Here is an 18605-nt window from a genome sequence, read left to right on the forward strand (position 1 = left end):
ACACTGCCCCATCACATAGCCCTTCATACACACAGGCAGCAGCTGTTTATATTGGTTTAATCCATGTCAAATGTAGTTTACAAAGGGAAAGGACAAGTACCTTTGTATAGAATATACAGACACAGCATCACACCATGGGGCCCAGGGGAGGGGCGGGGGAGACCACTTTCCCTGGGAACAGCAGTTCTAATCCCAGGAATGGTTCTTGGCAGAAGGCTGGGCAGCCAGGAGCACACTCATCCAGCCCCCATCTCAGCCCCTGCTTCAGCTCGGTTCCCATTTCCTGTGTCTCCCCCCTCTCCCAACTCCTTATAAAGAGCCCCAGGAGCTAAGACTAAGAGGATCGTGTCCCTTGGGGCATGTGCCCCATGTCTGGGGGAAGAAATATACACCACTGAACACCGAGCACATAGGAGAGGGAAAGGGATGCCATGGGGGAGAGAGAGGCAGGCGCCCTGAGAGGTGGATGGGCCGAGCCCCCAGCCAGCCCTGAAGGGGGCACTGCTCCCAGGTGTTCTTAAAAAAAGAAGAAAATCATACAACCAAAGGGGAGGGGACGGGGTGGAGGGCGAGGAGTTGTCCCATTTATACACAACATTGTAAACATACACAGTCTATATTACATGTGCTTCAGTCTGGCATTTGCATGTCTGTCTGTCCGTCTGTCTGTCTAGGGGCTGGATCTCAGGAGCCTTGCCCCGCTACTCCCCCTTACCTCCACCTCCTTGCCCCACCCTGGGAACAGAACCTGGAATAGGTATGGTCCCCAGGCTTGGTAGCAGCCAGCAGGCAGGGCCTGGGCCTCAGCCTCCACTCTGGCTCCAGAGTCCTGTGTGTGTGTGTGTGTGTGTGTGTGTGTGTGTGTGTGTGTGCATGTGTGCACACACGCATATGTGTGCGCGCGCATGTATGTACATGGGGAACCTGTGTGCAAGTATGTACAAGGGGGAGGGTCACATCACAGAGGCGGGCAGGTGGGGCTGCTCGCAGCAAGGGCCACCAGGGGCGGCTAGCTCACAAGTAGATTCTCCGCAGGTCTCCGGGCGCTGTGATGGTGTTGCACTGAGGGCAGAGCTTCTTGGCACCCTGCAGGGAACAGGGAGGGCTCTGGTCACACACTACGCTGCTTGTTTGCTGGTGAGAGCACCCGGGCCTGCAGCCACGTCTCCCTGTGACCGTGTGTGCTGGCACCTTGGTCCTGTCAGCCCAGGCTGGGGATGCACAGGCGGCCTCTGCAAGCAGGCAGGCGCACTCCTGTGCTGGGGGGACGCCAGGATCAAACCGCCTGGCCAGCCCCGCAGCGGGAGCCCCGGTAATGAGAACAAGGCTGGGTCCAGCTGTGGCTGCGGCGGCCCTAACGAGATTACATGCGGCCTTTGATCAGGACACAGAGCCCACGTCCGGGCCTTTTATTGCTGTCTCCGGGCGACATTTTAATGGCTGCTCCGGAGCGAAGAACAGGGGCAGGAGCAGAAGGAGCCTAGTAATGGCAGGGGGAGGGGCTGAGGCCCTGGTCCTGCTTACCCACAACCAGCCTCCTCCTGACCAGGGATCTCACCAGTATATGTGATAGAGGGAGCCTTGGGGGTGGGCAGGGGGAGGGGAGCAGGCAACAAACCAATGATGGGAGAGAATAAACCTGATGGGGGAGGAGAGAATGGGGGTAGCCTGGGGCGGGGGGTGAATACCCTGGCTTCCTGCTGCTGTGTTCAATGCTCATGCTCTCCCCTGCCCCTCGCACCACCCTCCCCTCAAGCAGGCTCAAGCATAAGCATGGACGTGTGGGCAGCACCGGAGACCGCCCCCCACTCCCCAAACCGCATGCCACCTCACCAGGGTCCGTAGCCAGCACTCCTCGCAGTGCACATGCCAACACTGGATGGACGTTAGGGGCATCGAGTAGGAGTCCTAGGGAGGAGCGGGGCAGAGAAGGGGTCACTCTGAGGCTGGCCCACCCTCTAAAGAGCTCAAATCACAGTGCAAAGGCCCTTTCCAACCCCCAGAGGGCACTGAAGCCTGACCAGAGGCATCCCAAGTTCCCTTTCTCTCACCATACAGATGAGGCATTTGTAACGGTCCCCACGGGATAGCTGCCGTTCAAGTTCCCTGACCCGAGCCTTCAGGGCCTCAAACGTGGTCACAGCTGAATCTTCGGTGATTCTGTAAAGAGGATGGCTTGGTTGGGCAGGCAGAGGGCAGGCAGCAGGCTGGCATCTCTAATCTAAACCTCCAGCCCACACCTCCTTTGAATTCTAGAAGCATATATATAAATGTCTCCCATATGTCCCTGGCCCCCACCTGCCCAAATCCTCTATCTGAAAACTCCTCTTTCTAGAATTGAACTCTTCACCCTCCTTGTTCCTCCACCTCCATCTTGGTGAATTTCCAAACCAGATACCTCGGAACTATTCTCAAACCATTCCTTCCCAGTCACCCTCGACACCTACAATCTGTCATCTAGTTTCTAGTATCTCCGTAGTGTCTCCACTGCTACCTCTGGTCCAGGCCCTCATGGTTTCTCCTAAGATTCCTCTGCTGACCTGAATGGCCCCTCTGCCTCCAGATCCTTCATTCCATTCTCTCAGCACCTAGAATTTTGCAGATTTGACCATTTCTACTTTAACATTTCAATGTTTCCCTCAGAATACAGCTCTATCAAACTCCTCGGAAGCTGAACAGGGACTCCTTGGCCTAACCCCGGCCCATATCCCTCAGCACCCCGCCACATGTGATGCTCCGTCCACACCAAACTGTGAAGCTTCCCACACCCAGCACCATTTTTCACGCGCCTGGCCTCTGGCAGCTCTTCCTGCTTCCTCTGGCCCACCCTGCCTCCTGCCAGCCCCACCGTGGGTGGCTGGTCTCCCGTGCTCTCTGGCACCCTGCAGCGGACCACACCAGAGCAGTGCAACTGCAAACATCCCTGTCTCCTGGGCAAGATGCAGTCTCCCAACAGCAGGCTCCTCATGCCACCAATACTGACTACGGACATTAGCCCACGGTGGGCACGGGAGTGTGAGTAAATGTTTGTTGACCCAAAAGCCAGTCTCACCCCCAGAGTAAGAGGTGTGGGGACTGCACAAGTCCCACAGAATCCAGGTCCTGGGCCACAGGCCCGCCCTACCTCAAGGGCTCCTTGTTGTTTCTTCCTGGGCACATCAGACGCCCTGAGAGTCCTCACCTGCTGTTCAAGCTCTGCCCGTGAAAGTCCCTGTAACTTCTGGAAGGCTCTTTGGGCTGCAGTACTGAACAGTGAAGAGCTAGGACTAGCTGAAGGAGTGGGGTGATCCCTCCCACCCCTTCTGAAACAACTGAAGAGAACCCAGAGGAGCTCACAGAAGGAGAAGAATGCTGCCTGGAGGAGCAGAAAAGATGCTACTAGAGATGGGCCTTAGGGAATAATGATGATGATAACACAAAAGAGGCAAAATTTATTAAGCACTTACTAAATGCCAGCGACTGTACTGAGGGATTGAAAATTATTATTTTATTTACACCTCACAAAAACCCCATGAGGAGATTGTAATATTCCCATTTTATATATGAAGAAACTAAAGCAGTAGAGGAACATGAAGTAGCTTGCCTATGGTTCACACAGAGTGGGGGAGCTGGGATTCAAACCCCAACTGTTGCTGTGATCCACCGACCACTCTGTGACTAACATTACAACACTGACAATATCCAGGAGGAGCAAGGTCTCCAGGCCCAGGGACTAGGACCGGGACCGGGAGGAACAAAGGCCAAGAGGTCCATGTGGCCGTAAAGCTCACCCATGGGTAAGTGCTAATGTGGGGAAAGTGGGAGATCATATCAGGGAAGACTTTGGAGGCCACAATCTGAAAGTGAAGCTGATCTCATAGGCAACGGAAAGTTGCTGGGCCCACCGGAGGAAGGTGGTAAGAGGGACCAGTCTGAGGGGAATCGTAAGTGTGGCGCTGTGTGGGCAGAGATGTTCTCCAAGGATGGCCTGTTCGGCCGGCTTGGAACAGACAACTGGTACAGAAAGCCCGAAAACTTACAGGTGGTATTGGCGTTAAGTGATATTAGGGGGCATGGGAAGGATGGTGAGTAACATTCCATGGGCAGCAACAGACTTTGATCTCTAACCTTTCTCTCTCAGGGCACCAGCAGCAACAAAGAATAGGAAGTCTTGGTGGTGTGTCCCTGTGTCAGGGATGCCCTCAATCTATTATTCCATGGGTCCTCGACTCTCTCTACCCTGCCTCTATCCATGGAAGCTGCGAAGGGAATGACTCCGGCTCCTCTGACACTGGCTGATGCTGCAAGTGTCCACTCAACTTTCCAGATCTGGAAGCCTTCATCAGCCCCTCGACCCTTACACACGCCAGCACGGCTCTTCCCCTGGTGTTCTGCCCAATGCCACATGTGCCATTCTCATCTGGACTGTTGGTGAATTTCTGCCAAGGAGACAAGGTAGCTGTGCTCCCTTTCTCTCTAAGGACCAGGCTGGGCATTTGCCTGGTCCTATGTAGTTATTTTAAAAACTGGGACCCTGAGGCCTGGAGCTAGGGACAAAGGCCCAGAGCAGAGCACTCTCAAACTCTGTATCAGAGGAATTAGAGCTAGAGAGGCAAAAAGGATGGGGCCAGGAGAGAATGAAGCCATCTCTCCCTTCATCTCCAAAAGCTCTATAGGCCACATCAGACTGCAGAGCCCATCTTACTGTGGACTTGCTCGGCAAACACCTGCTTGTTATCTCTGCTCTGGTATCTCTCCAGTCCCTGACCCAGGCTACTTGTGAGTTACTCCTGACACCCTCTGGATCATGGGGTAGAGAATTTCCTGGAAGCTGCCATGGCGTCCTGCTTCCCCTGGGTTGTGGAAAAGATCTAGGGCGGGAACCCACGTTGTGTGTACCAGGAAGTCATGGGGACTGACAGGTTCCAATCTTGGTGGGGCCAGACCCGGTGGAGATCTCCGCACATGACTCATCCCAGAGAACCTCGCCTACTGGTGCCTGTGCTCACACAGGTGGGACAGAAGTCCCAACTTCCCCCAGCCTTGGGTGGGTAGTACCTTCATGGATGGCCACTGGCTCTGGCCCCCACCTCCCCCTCGGGCGCCATCCCTGATTAATGATCTTGTCTTTCTGATTTATGAGCAGCCCCTCCAGACAAGGGTGGGCGCCCCTTACGGCCCCGCCCGCCCCGCTCAGCTGGAGTAGGAGAGAATTATTAAATAAACATCCATACGTCATTCCTCCCCCCCCAAGCTGGTTGCGCCGAACCCGTGCGGCCCGCTCCAGCACTGACACGGAGCAGCTGCGGTGATTCATGGGCAGCCGGGCCCCGAGCCGCGGCCCATACATCATGCCAGCAGCACTCGCGGCCCCGGCCGAGATAAACTGATCAACCACAACGGGCTGGAATGAATTTATGACAACACAAAATGGAGGGAAACAAATGGGAGGTGACCCTGGGCCAACGACCCGGCCCTGCACCGGCCTGCAATCCACTCTCCTGGCAGGAGGCAAGATGGAACACTGGCCCTGGAATGAAGAGGCTGCCTTTTAACCCCAGGCAACCTAGCCTCCAGCAGAGAGAGGGGTGGGGTGCGGAGAGGCAAGCAGTGGCCAAGAGCAGCAACTCCAGGCAGCTAGAGCTGGACAGTGCCACTTCTAGGATCCAGAACTGGCCTTGCTTGGGCTTCCGGAGAGGCGGTAAGATGCCCAGCTGATTTCAAGTCCTTGTGACTCCTGGGGATCCAGGCCGGGGCTGGCCAGTCTCATGTGAAGTGCTAACGGATCCCCTTTCCCTCTGCCAGAGAACCCAGGCCAAAAATTCCTTACCAGAAGTGATGAGACCCAATGCTCCTGCCTAAAATCCACTGCGAGCGCCACCCGGGACAAGAAAAATGAAACCAATTTAGCTCCCGATTAAGAAACAGAAACTGGAGATGAATCAAGTGCGCCGGCTGGGCTGGGCGGCCATACATCACATTCCCGGGCGGAGGCCGCCACAGCGGGCAGGCAGGCAGGCGGACTGCTCCTCCCTCCACCAGGACTCCCAGGGCAGTGGCCCAGCGATCAATTCACAAAGTCACGCTTAGCACCAGCTGGGCCCCACTGCTGTTGTGTGCCCAGGGCCGCAGGACTAAGCCATGCTCTGGAGGGCCAGGAGTCCTGGCAGAAGGCCTTCCTGCTAGCAGAGAGCCCCCCTCTCTCCCCTCCCTGAACTGCCATCCCAGGGGCCCCTCTCCTGGTCGGACACTCACTTCTCGATGTCACTATTCTTGCAGGTCTTCTGCATGGCCTCCTGCTTGCTGCTCTCACCGTTGCTGGTAGATGGCATCTCTGCTGGGACAGAGGGGCAACTGATATTCTGGCCAGACTGGGCAGCACAGGTGAGGGACTGGGCTTGAGTCAGTCACCACTACCCAATGGATGTCCCCTTTCCCCCACTACTCTCAAGGTGGGTCAGGACTTACCATCACTGGCCCATTTAGAGAACTCAGGTGTGATGCGTGTACTGGGAGGGCCGCCACTAGGGAAAGGAGGGGAAAAGAACAAAGTGAGCCCTAAAGGCAGGCAGAGGAGCCCTGAGGGTGGGTACTGGGTTGACTCCCCTGCCTCAGGACTTCCCATCCTTCTACCCCACCCACCCAAGCCTGTGCCCACACTTGCTTTAGAACTGCGCCCCGGAGTGCCTCTCTCTCCTTGGCTTCACCAGGCTCCTCGCCTGTGCAGGGGATGACATCAGCCTCTGTGTATCTGGCATGGTGGTCAAGGACAACAGATCCTAGGTTGCAGTAGGCCGTGAAGGTTGAATCCTGGTTAAAGCTTTGACACTGACCCCAAAGGTTGGGGGGGTGGGGTGGGGGGAGGGTATAGGCAAGTACCAGAGCTGCTGGCTACTTTTTTAATTCCCTTTGGCCTGTCCCACCAGCCCCACCTTGTCCCACAGTGCCCCAAGGATACTGCGGCTTCCCATATTCCAGAGTGTCATCCCCATCCACATCCAGGTCAGCGTCGCTGTCTGGATTCTCTTTGCCGCTGCACATGACGAAGCCAGAGCCTGTGGGAAGCAAGACATGAGTAGGACCAGGGGCCAATGAGACTACACCAAGTGTGCCCCTTCTGCTGCCTCTAGGTAAGGCTTAAGTTTGGGGCCAGGTAAGGCCCAGACAGAAATTTGGGCCTGAAACACAGAGCCAAATACTTAGGTACTCTTGGCTCTGACATTTCATTCCCTTTCACTCTGTATACCTCTTCCTTTTCCTCTGCCACTTCTTGCTGCTCCTGGTGGTCTCTGCTCATGAACTAGCCCATTCATATACTATGTCAGGCCCTCGGGAGACACTCAAGCTAGCCTGCTGTCCACCTGTCTTCCAGGTCTAGGAAGAGCAGGAAGAGGACACAGAAATTCACGTCTGTAGAGCCACCCCCACCCAAGACCTGGCCATCCCGTGTCCCATGGTCCACTGTGACAGTCCATCAAAGGGAAGAGCAAACTGGCTAGGGCTAGTCAGAGCCACACAGCAAGACCCCCAGCCAACGTCCTGATTTTGGCCGCCAGGTCCTTGCCAGCAAAAACACCAGGCAGCTGTTCAAATATTTGGTGTCTGAAGCGCCTGACATTAATTATTCATCTCCACCTCACTCAGCCCAGATTCCTGGACAAGTGCAGTTATAAAGGGATTAGGAAGGGACAGACGAGGGAGGATAGGCACGCACACCTGCTTCTCAAAGCAATCCACGAAGGCAATCAGGCTGGGTGGAGGCAGGGCCATAGGCCAGGCAGATGGGTGACCCTACCAAGGTGTACTTGGCCCAACCACAGGCAGACCCTTCGGCCAGTGGGGAGGGGTGAGCTGCTAAAGCCACATCAGGGCCCCTTACCTGGTCCTGTGCCCTGATACTCAGGATCACCCTTCCTGACGGGCATGGTTAGGGGCCACAGAGCCTTTTCTCCCTCCCTGCCCCTGTCTCCGCCCAGTGGTCTCAGACCACATCCCACTGGCAAGCACAGCAGTCCTGCCAGGATGGAGAGAGATGAAAACGGTGGAATCTGTGGCAAGTGGAATCGGCAAGGAAATCCTCAAAGAGGTGAGGAAGTAGTTTGGGGTTCTGCCTGATGATCTCAAAAAGGTCTTCTTGTCCGTTCTTTCCACTCTCATCAAGACAACAGTCTTATGATGGGTCCTCAAGCCTTTTGTCTGTTCCTTCATCCTGCTTCCCAGATGGTTCTGACCCTTCCTTTCCTGGCTCCAAAACCAGCTATGGTCTCCCACCTCATGCGTATCTCCTCAGCCAGGCCCAGCAAGATGTGGATGTTCCTACTTGTCCACCTTTGCTCTTTCTTCATGTCGCCCCAAGCACCCCATGCCTACACACACACTCTTTACTGAGCCTTACACAGCCCTGTTATGTCCTGCTCTGCAGACTTTTGCTCATGCTTTTTGCTCCATGTGGAATGTTCTCCATCTTTTAAGCCCGTTTCAAGAGCATTTTTCTTCCTGATTTTCCTTCCCCCACCTACGCCTCCCATCTCTGGTCTCTCAAAGATTTCATCCATCCCAAAGTCAAGTAGCATGAGGGAAAGCGAGGTGCTAGGCACTGGCTATGCTCCCCTCTGCTCCGCACCCCCGCCAGCCCTCATCTCCCCTCCACACTGAGGCACCAACAAACTCAAGGCAGCAGGCAGGTCAGCAGCGGGGCCATTAAGCTGAGAAAACACCAAGTTACAGCTCTGTCTCCTGTTCACGGCCAGGTGTCCTGACAAGCAATTCCCTCCCTGTGGCTGAGTGGCACCTCTATAAACCCTCTGACAGTTTGGGAGACAAACTCTGCCATCAATCAGAATGGAGCTATCAGGTTCACTTACAGCCTGTGCCCCTGAACCCTGCCAAGGTCCCCTCCCCCAAGTACACACAGTTCAGTAGCCAGCCTCACAGCCTCGCCTTGGCCGGGCCCTGCCCAGCCCTGCCTGGTGAGTGTACAAGAAGGAAAGCAAAGGACCCAGGGCAAAGCTGAGAAAACAGGGTACCACAGAGCTGCCAGGAAGAGTCCCGGTTTCTCAACACAGAAAGCAGCCCTGTGGCCTAAAGTCCTCTCCTTGGCCAGGCCTAGACCAGGACTCCCACCCCAGCGCAGCCACTGTGCTTTCCCTGACCCTCCACGTCTGTCCCTGTGCCACCGCCTTCGTACATCTTGTTACCTCTTCTCCCTCCTGGCCTACAGAACAAACGCCTGCTTGTTCTGCAAGTCTGACCTAGCTCAGCCACGCCTCCTGCTAAGAACTCACAGTGCCTATGCATACAGTTGCTCCAGAAATACCCCAACATTCTTTCAACTTTCACTGAGCTCATCCTCAGTCTGGCCTGGCATTGGAGACACAAGAGTTTCAAGATCTGATCTCCACCCGTGAGGTGCTGAGTGGGAAGACTTCCCCGGGTATTTCTACATAGGTGTCCCTTCCTTGGTGTCCACCCAGACTCCCGTGCAAATCCAAAGTCATATTTAACTACGTGTACTGTCACGTCCCTCACAAACTGCAAGCCCAGGTCGGACTCACTGCAGTGGTCTCAGCAGCATGCAGCAGAGCTGGCCAGGCCCACAAAAGTGATGGCTAAAATGCTGACGGCGCTGTCCTGTCAGGTCCTGAGAGCCCTATGTCCGAAAGGAGGCGGAGGCCTGAAGCCTCTCAGGATACAACCTTCCCTGTCAGACCCCAACCCCAGCTGGGCAGTGATGACCTGCCAGGCAGGACAGAGAGCATGGCACATCTTATCTGCCAAGGAAAAGGCCTGTCTCTGGTTTGTGACCCTGACCCCATCCCCCTGTGGAGACAGATGTTGGGAACCTCTCCCTACCCCACAGGTGTTCAGAACAGGCTGCTACTGCCAATTTCCCTCTTATGCTGCCCCAGCCTCCTCCAACCTCCTTCCCAGCACATTAAACTTTATTTTCTTAATGAAATGTCACTTGCTGACTTCTGGCAGAATCATAATAAAAAGAAACTGCCATAAAGCCATTTTATGCCGACAGCGTCCCCCCACCTCCAGCTTGGCACCCTCCCCCCAATCCCCAGCTTCGAGAGGAAGGCTCCATAGCCGTTTTATGTTCTCAGCTGCTGGAACATCCCAAGCCAGTACTCAGAGGCAAGATGGCACACACAGCTCCTTTCCAAGCCTCTGGCTCCTGTTCCATGTAGCTCCAGGGATAACAAGCAAGCTGCCGCTCCTGCTGCTGCTATCCAGGGAAGGGACTCAGCTCCCAGGATCTCCAAGATGACCTGGAGGAACCTTTAGTCACCAGGGGAGGCCCTTCGTTATGACTCAACCCCAGCTAAAGTGGCGCAATGTGCTGAGCTGCTGTCTCTAGGCAAACAAGGCTGCTGGTCAGTGATGCTCAGCAGAGTGGGTTCTGGGAGGGGAGGCAGTGTGAAAAATCCCTTCCCTCCAAACCTATACTTAGCAATAGAGAGGATTAAGTGCAGAAATGATAAGCAAGTCGAAATTTTATAAAAATGACCTCTCCCATAAACTCATTTCTTCCTGGGTCATCGAGAAGAAAAAAAAAATCAGTGTTAATTTAATCAATTGATTAGGTGATCGATTGAGAAACTGGAGATGCCCGTTTACTGGGGGCACTAACGTCCTGGAACCCGAAACCACAAAAAAGGAGCCATCAATTTCCTCACCTGCTGCTTCTAACAAAACCTGAGCCCAGAGAGAAAGGAAAGTCTTGGGGCCCTTCAGAGGCCATGCTCTTGGGGAGGGGTGTGAGGGGGGGAGACAGGGGCAGCAGTTTCCGGAGAGTTTTACACTGGAATTAGTTACAGATGCAGTTACGGTGTCTTGTGTAAACGCCATCGATTGGGGAGCTGACAGTCTGGGGAGCTGCGATGCGGGACAATCAATCGGCCTGCAGTGTCACCTGCCACCTCGCTGAACAGTTGACAATGCAATTATCCAGTGTGGAGGCAGGGAGTTGGCGTGTGTCAAACGCACTTAGCCACTTTCCGGGCCTCCTCAATAACGCGTTTCACTGCCTCACGTCAGGAAAGACGCAGAGAGACAGACGCCGTTTAAAACCATTGATACTTGCTCCTTCTGCCTGCACTCCCTCTATCCCAGCTTAACAATTGTGTTCCAAAAGGCGATTAAATCCCCGTCAGTTGCCACAGGGGACAGAAGGTGCCCTGCTCCCTGCCACCTCTCCTCACCCCTCCCACCAAGCAACAGTTAGAACTAAAGGTGGTAGAAGCTAGAAAGCAGCAGCCCCAGCCCTCCCTGTTCCAAGACTGCCGCCAGCAGCTGGCTGCTCCAACATCTGTCACTGACCGGACCACGCAGCACGGCTGCACCAGGGATGCTTTTAGCTACGGGGGTCCCCTTCTTATGGGAACTAACATGCCAGAGGGGGCAGCAGCTAGGGGAAGGCCTAGTTCTCTGTGCCCTGGGACTCACAGTACCTCTCAGATCCTGACCCAGGATCTGGTGATGTTTTAGCAAGCCACAGCTCGTTAAAAGATCGGTGCCAGAGCTGTCCTCTCTGTGAGATCTCATTCCAGGCTACTGGGAACCAGCCTAAATCCAAGAGAGGAACTTGAGAAAGATGGAGTCACCAGGCCAGGATCTGGGGAGGGCAGAGACCTGCACAGCTGGGACTCTAAGTACTGTCATTCTCCCTCCCCTCCACCTGTTTGATTCAAAGGGACTCACTGCTGGATTCTAGCGAAGCATTTCCTGTCAGGGCTCAGACACAGCCGCAGCACCCTCTAGTTCCTGTGCAGTCTCCTGGGAGAGGTTTCCATCTTCCACACTCTTGTGCCTGCTCCCATCACTGTTACCTTATCTGAAACCAACCATTCCCGTGTCTTCTCTCTAGCCTGTCCATTCCAGACACAATGGGCTCCAGGCTCCTCAAATCCAGCTGGGTGAACTTTCAATGGCAACCAATACAGGGGAAGGATCAAAGCTCACCGTAAGTCTCTTTTTGAGGACCCAGGAGCTGGAGACAGGAAATGAGGAGAGGTGCGGCTCACTCATCACATACCTCCCTTGGATACAGATAGGAGCAGGTTTGTCCCAAGGGGCTGTATCATTAGGTTCTCACTGAGGCCTGCTGCTCTAGCCCAGAAGCCCTTTGCTCTGCCCAGGGCTGGCATGGTGCCCCAGAAGAGGATCTTTTCCCCCTAACTGCTAAGCTCTCTCAGGGGAATGTTGGGGAAGCTCTAGGCTCCATGCTACCCTTTATGCAATTCTAATGCTGGGTGGGGGAAAGAGCAGTAGCAGACTAGCAACCCTAAGGTTCTGAGAGGACATCAACAGCTCAGGCACACAGTTCAGGAGTTCTCTGAGAACTGGGAAGGCCACAGTATTTCCTAGACACTGAAAGTTTTAGGTCTTCCGACCTGTCTTGAAATCTTTATTTCCTTTAGCCTCTTAAAGATCTATTTCTAGTTGGACCAATCTTGGTGCTTGTTGCCTGCTTACCTGTTCTGTCTTGTCCTTCATTTTGTTCTAGAGTTCCAATTCCAAGCACTCCTGGGCCCGAGCTACCTAGGCTTTGCACTCGATAGCCATAGATCCATCTTCAAGGCCTGTTTCCCTCAGCCAAGTGTCTCCACCAAAACTCTTGCTTGTTCCCTAGCTCCACAGCAAATTATACTCAAGGTAACAGATCTGCTCCATCAGACCAGTTCCCAGTAGGCCTGGTGGGAAGCTTGCTGAGGATGACGAAGGGGCCCTGGTCTGGGAGGAGGGATAGGGGATGATCGGATATAGGAACTTATCTGCAATTCTTCAATTCTTTCATATCTAACAAGGACAGCAATCTCTGTTCTGTCAGCACGCACAGCGCAGCTTAAATGGGCCTCAGCACTCGCCCGCTCATCCTGCCTCTGCTCCCTCTCTCTGAAGTCGGCTGGGCAGCTTCTTCAGCCGGCGTTATCACTCCCTCTAACCGGTCTTGGCAGGCAATCTAATTCCTCCTGAAAAGGTCACCGCCATTTTAACTGCCTTTCAATCACATTAAGCACGCGCTGCCCGGCTTGCGGCCCGGCCCGCCCGGCGGGCGATCAATGCGCCGCACTGACACCAGCCCGCCTGGCGGGGCCACACCCAACCCCCCAAGAGTTGGGGCCTACCGGTCCTGGCCAAGGAGGGTAGACTGACAGATGGCCAGCTTCTGCAGCCCGGGTTTCAGGGGCAGAGGCAGTCAGGATCAACCAGGGCCTCCTTTGATGCCCCCCTCCCCCCCACCGAGGAGCCTCAGCCTCCTCTGCTCCACTGCGCCCCCGCTCTCTGCCTCATGGCCCCCGCTGATCTTGCTGTAACACAGCCTTTCAAGTCTGCCTGTCTTTTGACTGCACTAAGCTGTTTAAGAGGCGGCAGCAGCTTCTATCAGGCAAGCTGGAGCCATTCTCTGCAGATAAAGGAACCTCCGGCCCTGCTCCCTCTTCAAGCCTCACTCTCATTCTCGCTCTCCAAACCGCTCAAAGAAAAGACCCCTTTGAACTCCCCTCAGGAATTCTTGAAAGGAACAACCTCACAGTGTAAACACTCAGGGAAAACTGACACCCGCCCAGGGCCTAAGAGCACCGCACACCGGCTCTGCAAGGGTGTCCCAGTGCAGGGGAAGGACTGTCAAATCAGCAGGCCCCGTCTGCAGCTGTAGCCCCTGTAAGCCTGGTCTGGTGCCCAGAAGGCCTCAGGTCCAGTTCAGTGCCAAGAAACCTAAGAAGTTGCCACAGTGATGGAAGATGTATCTGTAGCTGCCAACAGAGTGAACCCAGAGCAGCGTCCTGCAGCTGACCCTGATGGGCCACCGCCAGACACCTGTGTGTCCCATTCCCAGGATCCTGGGGTTTTTGCTGCTCATCCTTCCAGGGCCTTAGATACTCTAGAGCTCCAGGACAGGAGCAGAGTGATGTGGCAAATGAACTTTCTCCAGCTCAGGGTTGGGCAATGGTTTAGGCTGATTTACCGTCCTGCCTAATACCTTCACTGTCCTGACTGACCCCAAAGGCTTGGGGAATGAGAGAAACCCAGAGGCATAATGCCCGACCTGGACTTGGAGCCCCTTCATGTGTCCAGTCTGCACTGCACGGTGCTATGGAGACCACTCCCCGGGACCGGCCCATGCAGCATGGCCCCGACAAGACAGAGACCCTCTTCCCGGCTGCTGTGAAGTTCCCCAGGGACCCACCAGTACTCCCATGGGTGTTGCCTGGAGAACTGGAGGCAGACAGGAAGCAGACTGGTTCACTCAATGATGTTAAGTCCCAGGGCCGGCTGTGCTTGTACAGAAAGAGGAGAGCTGGAGGCCAGGAGGCAGACTCTTTCCCTCTTCCCCTGACCAAAGCAGGGGAGTCTGACAGGAGGACATGACCCTAGGCAACTGGCCAGTCTACTGTATGACCTGGTGGGGGGGATGGGAGATTTCCACTGGGCGAAGCCATATCCCTCCAAGGAGCTAGGAGGGCAACGGAGCTGCGCAGTGCCCTGCGGACCCCTCTGTATTAACGGGGGCAAGCCCAAGGGGAGCAGGGAGCAGCTGGGCCCAGGCCCCTCTTGCTTCAGGGCAGAGGGCGCCCAGGGAGAAGGGATGGGATCAGAGCTAAAATTAGATTCCCCAATGAAGCTCATGGGAGGTCAAATTTTGCCATAACTCACTCTCTCCTCTGTAACTGATTTCCCTGACGTGGGGCTGAGGAGGAGGAGGAAAATCCAATGTGTTTGCCTGGAAGCCCTCAGGGCCCCCAGTGCTGGAGGTGTACAGCAGGTTGCTGGATTCTCATTTATCAGCCTTAAGAGGGATGGAGTGATAAATGCATAACCGTCCCTTTAATATTTTATGCAGGTGCTAACGCGGCTTGGCTGTCACCTTCAATGCATCACCCGAGGCTGAGAGCCCCCCTCGTCACTCCTAGCTTGCAGCCTCAATTCCATTTCCCCACCCAAATACATCCATTTTAATATGCACATCACAGGCAGGCAGCACGGTCACAAAGGAGCCCCGCCAGCAGCAGTTCCCACGTGGTGGAACGGATGACCAGCCACCAGCCCTGGCCTCTCGGCTCCCAAGAGATGGGATACCCAGCAGAGGCCCGGCCACCAGAGCACCAGTGCTTTATGTGTCAGCCGCCTGTACCTCGGAAACCACCTTCCAGGAGAGTGGTGGCCCGGATCCGCTTCTGCCCGCACCACTCATATTCCTCAAAGCGGTTGCTGTTCTCGTGCTCGATGTCCACAGCATCATCCTCGGCCATGCAGGAGCCTTCCCTCTGTGAAGAGCAAAGCAGGACCATGTGGGTTCCGGGCCACCACCACCTGGTCCCCTGGGTCTATAAGGAAGGCATAGCCCTGACCCCCAGCTTTGGTGGGTCAGATGGGCCCCCAGCTCTCAGCTCCTTTCAAGGAAACCAATCCAAAAGTCAAAGAACCTTTGCCTCTTCCCAAAAATTTGCCACTGGAGCCCCAGGGAAGGAGTGAAAGTGTGAAAGCAAAGGAAGAGGATGAAGAACGGAGAAGCAGCAGCTGCTGAGACCACACGGGGACCCCAACACAGCCCCTAAATCTGGGGGCAGTCAGCAGCTAGTATCAGGGAAAGCGAGGGGGGGAGGGGAGAAGAGGTAGGTAGGGATGGCCCCTCTACCTTCGAAAGGCAATGCTCCACATGCCTACTCATCTCCTGCTCCGATCCTGCCAGGGGGCGGTTGCACAGGGGACATACCTGCCCTTCATCTTGCTTCCTCCGTTTCATTTTCCCAATCCGAGCTGCATGGAGAAACCGAAAACAAAGCACAGAACAGGCAGAAGGTCACTGGAGCTCCCAGGATCCCAGTGGAGCTGACACATCCTGACCTCTTGCCAGCCATTAGCCCTTTTGTTCAGGGTCTGATCCGGCCCTCATTACGCAGCACCTCTACTCTTTGGGGACTGGGTCTCACCAGGAGCACCTGGGGAGGAGACTGGTGCTGGGCCAGTAGAGTGTCTACTCTTTGGCCACAGATGGCTCAAGTTCAACACATACCTTCCTACCTGTAGTGCTTAGTAAGTCCAATGAGCAAAGACTCGAAAAGTTGCTAAGTATCTGCCCAGAAGGCCAAGACCATGGGTTCTCTTAGCAAACATCTCTTGGCTAGAACCCAAGGTCCCTGCCAGAGGGCCAATTTGTCCTGCTGTTCACTCATCAGCTAAAACCCCTTTTGTTCCTGTGCCAAGGGCCCTGAGGCACTGCCCTTAGTGTCCTACCTAGAATCTCTCAGAACGATTTTCTCTCAAGTCCACTGGTCCCATTTAAAAAAAAAATTTTTATGGAATGCTTCATAAATTTGCATATCATCCTTGTTTCGGGGCCTTGCTAATCTCTGTATCGTTCCAATTTTAGTATATGTGCTGATGAAGAAAGCAATCCACTGGTCCCATTTTACAGAAGAGGAGACTGAGGCCCAATAATAAAGGTATAGAGGATCTGAGTCAGAGAGCCCAGGGTACCTTGAGAGGACAGCCTTCACTATGCCTACCCAAACCTGTTCCATCATTTCTAATCAGTGCAGGGGGCTGGCAGGCCCCCGAGGCAGACGGCTGCCTGCCATGCTGTCCCACAGGGGCTCAATTCCAAAGTGCATACTGTAAGCCCCCAGCACTGCTAATTAATGCTGAGAGATGCAATCATTTCTAATTAGCTCACTAATCCCTCTCTGCAGCCCTCCTGTCACTGAAGCAGGAAGGGGTCAAAACAAGGGACTGCCACCCTCCCCATGCAACAGCAGGAGCAAAGCTGGCCACTCTGAGATCAGACTGACTGGGGGCTGTGAGAGCCAGCCAGGGAGAAAAAGGTTCCCACTGCCAGGCCAGGAAGAACTTTCTCATGGATACTGACCCTGGTGGGAAGCTCATGAATGAGGTTTTGGGAGAGGGACACAGGTGAAAGCTGATGTTACAACTTAAAGCTTCAGCTGTGTATTAGGCTCAGCATCAAATACCTTACACAAAGTAACTCATTTAATTCTATATTCAACCTAAAGCAAGGCTGCATTATCCATTTTAACAGAAGTCACTTAAGACTCAGAGAGAACAAGGCACTTGCTCAAGTAGCTAAAAAGTGGCAAAGACAGGAGAAATCATGCCTGACTCCATAGGGAGATTGCTCTTCTGTCCTGAGTACCACACCCACCCTGACTGACTGCAGCAAGGAAGACTGATCCCTGAGTATGCTAGGGCACTAAGAATATGCACATATACCTCTTGCCTGTTCGGAGGCAGGGAGCCACTCCAACTCCAAAACAGCAGCTCTAGAAAGACCCAAACCAACTGGAAAGACATCACCCCATCAGAGATGGCATGGGGTTTGAGAAATCTTGATCTGTAGCCTGGCCCTTATCTTCACTTTCCTGTGCTCTCTCTACAGAAGAGGGGATGATGTTCTAGTACCCACCTTGATTTTGTAGACAAAGATCTAGATCCCTTTGCCTTAACTGTCCTAACACTTGGAATTTCAGGCCTGAGCCACCTTTGCACCCTGCATCCAGGGCTGGGATGGAGAAGGGATGGTAGACATCAGAAGGGCAAGGGACCCTGATGGTTCTTGAAGCCCATATGGAGCAGTGTGCCAATACGAAAGGCCTATGGCAGACACTGACAACTGAATAAAGAAATGAATCTTACAGGTCTGCCAAGGAGAGCATGATACTGGACACTGTTCTTGCCCAAGCCACCCAGGACAGAAGATCCTGTATAATCCCAGGAAACCACCTGATGGGCTGAACAGCATCTGAAGATTCTCAGATAAGCAAGGCAGGTTTGGTTTAACTTGCAATTCATTGGGTGCCTGGGTGGCTCAGTCACCGGGCTTCTGCCTTCGGCTCGGGTTGTGATCCCAGAGTCCTGGGATCCGGCCCTACATTGGTCTCCCTGCTCTGAGTCTGTTTCTCTCTCCCTCTCCCCGCTGTTCCCCCTGCTGTGCTGTCTCTCTAATAAATAAATAAAATCTTGGAAAAAAAAAAAAGTAAACTCGCCATTCATCTTTTAAGTCCTGAACTAAGCTTACTAAAGTGTGGGCAGGGAAAGGTCTGTGTTTGTGCAAGGAAGCAGCAAGACACGGTCACAGAAGCACAGGTTTTGGAGGTAAACTTCAGTTTAAATCATGGTTCAGTTACCTCCCAGCTGCACAATTTTAAACAAATCACCTTTACCTCTCAGAGCCTCAGTTTGCCTATCTACAAAATGTGTTACCACCTTCTCAGAAGTGTTATGATAATGACGATTAAAATGGTGTCTGCCCGTGATTAATGCTTTCCTTTTCCTGATCAGGGCTCAGCCAGGCAGCAGACCCAAGTGGCAGGAGCTGGGGATCCTGAATGTCCACAGCCTCACTCACTCACCAGCTGGCCCAGAGACCCTAAGCCCCTTATAGCCAACACCCAGATATACCACACCCTTGTCAGCACAAAAAGCTAGGTTCATCCAATTGTGTTCAGCAAATAGTAATGCTCCAGAGGTTTGAATCCAAAAGGGGGGGGGGCACCAGGTAGTGCATACATGATGTGCTTTCAGAGAAGGCCTCTAAGAGCTGTCGAGCCCACGCTGATCACCTTTGTGAAATGTGGGCCGACTGATAACTCAAAGAGCCCTGG

The 18605-nt window shown here is 54.1% G+C and overlaps 1 protein-coding gene across 4 annotated transcripts in view; it reads right to left on the reverse strand.

The window, feature by feature from the left end:
* Positions 1 to 40: 40 nt before the first annotated feature.
* RNF220 (ring finger protein 220) overlaps positions 41 to 18605 on the reverse strand; it is a gene marked incomplete at its 5' end in the record, with an annotated part of 219209 nt that continues 200644 nt past the window's right edge. Inside the window, 9 exons of one of the 4 annotated variants that reach the window (XM_080800276.1) lie at positions 41 to 1086; positions 1834 to 1908; positions 2052 to 2160; positions 6235 to 6313; positions 6448 to 6503; positions 6638 to 6730; positions 6938 to 7034; positions 15119 to 15251; positions 15701 to 15744. In XM_080800276.1, coding sequence (XP_080656402.1) covers positions 1015 to 1086; positions 1834 to 1908; positions 2052 to 2160; positions 6235 to 6313; positions 6448 to 6503; positions 6638 to 6730; positions 6938 to 7034; positions 15119 to 15251; positions 15701 to 15744 — 758 coding nt within the window. In that variant the 3' untranslated portion in view covers positions 41 to 1014. Of the gene's footprint in view, positions 1087 to 1833; positions 1909 to 2051; positions 2161 to 6234; positions 6314 to 6447; positions 6504 to 6637; positions 6731 to 6937; positions 7035 to 15118; positions 15252 to 15622; positions 15745 to 18605 lie in introns of all 4 variants that reach the window. The other 3 variants (XM_080800275.1, XM_080800277.1, XM_080800278.1) reach the window with 3 other exon arrangements.

Source organism: Martes martes (genome assembly GCF_963455335.1).
Source record: "Martes martes genome assembly, chromosome: 4".
In the NCBI taxonomy this organism is placed as follows: domain Eukaryota; kingdom Metazoa; phylum Chordata; class Mammalia; order Carnivora; family Mustelidae; genus Martes; species Martes martes.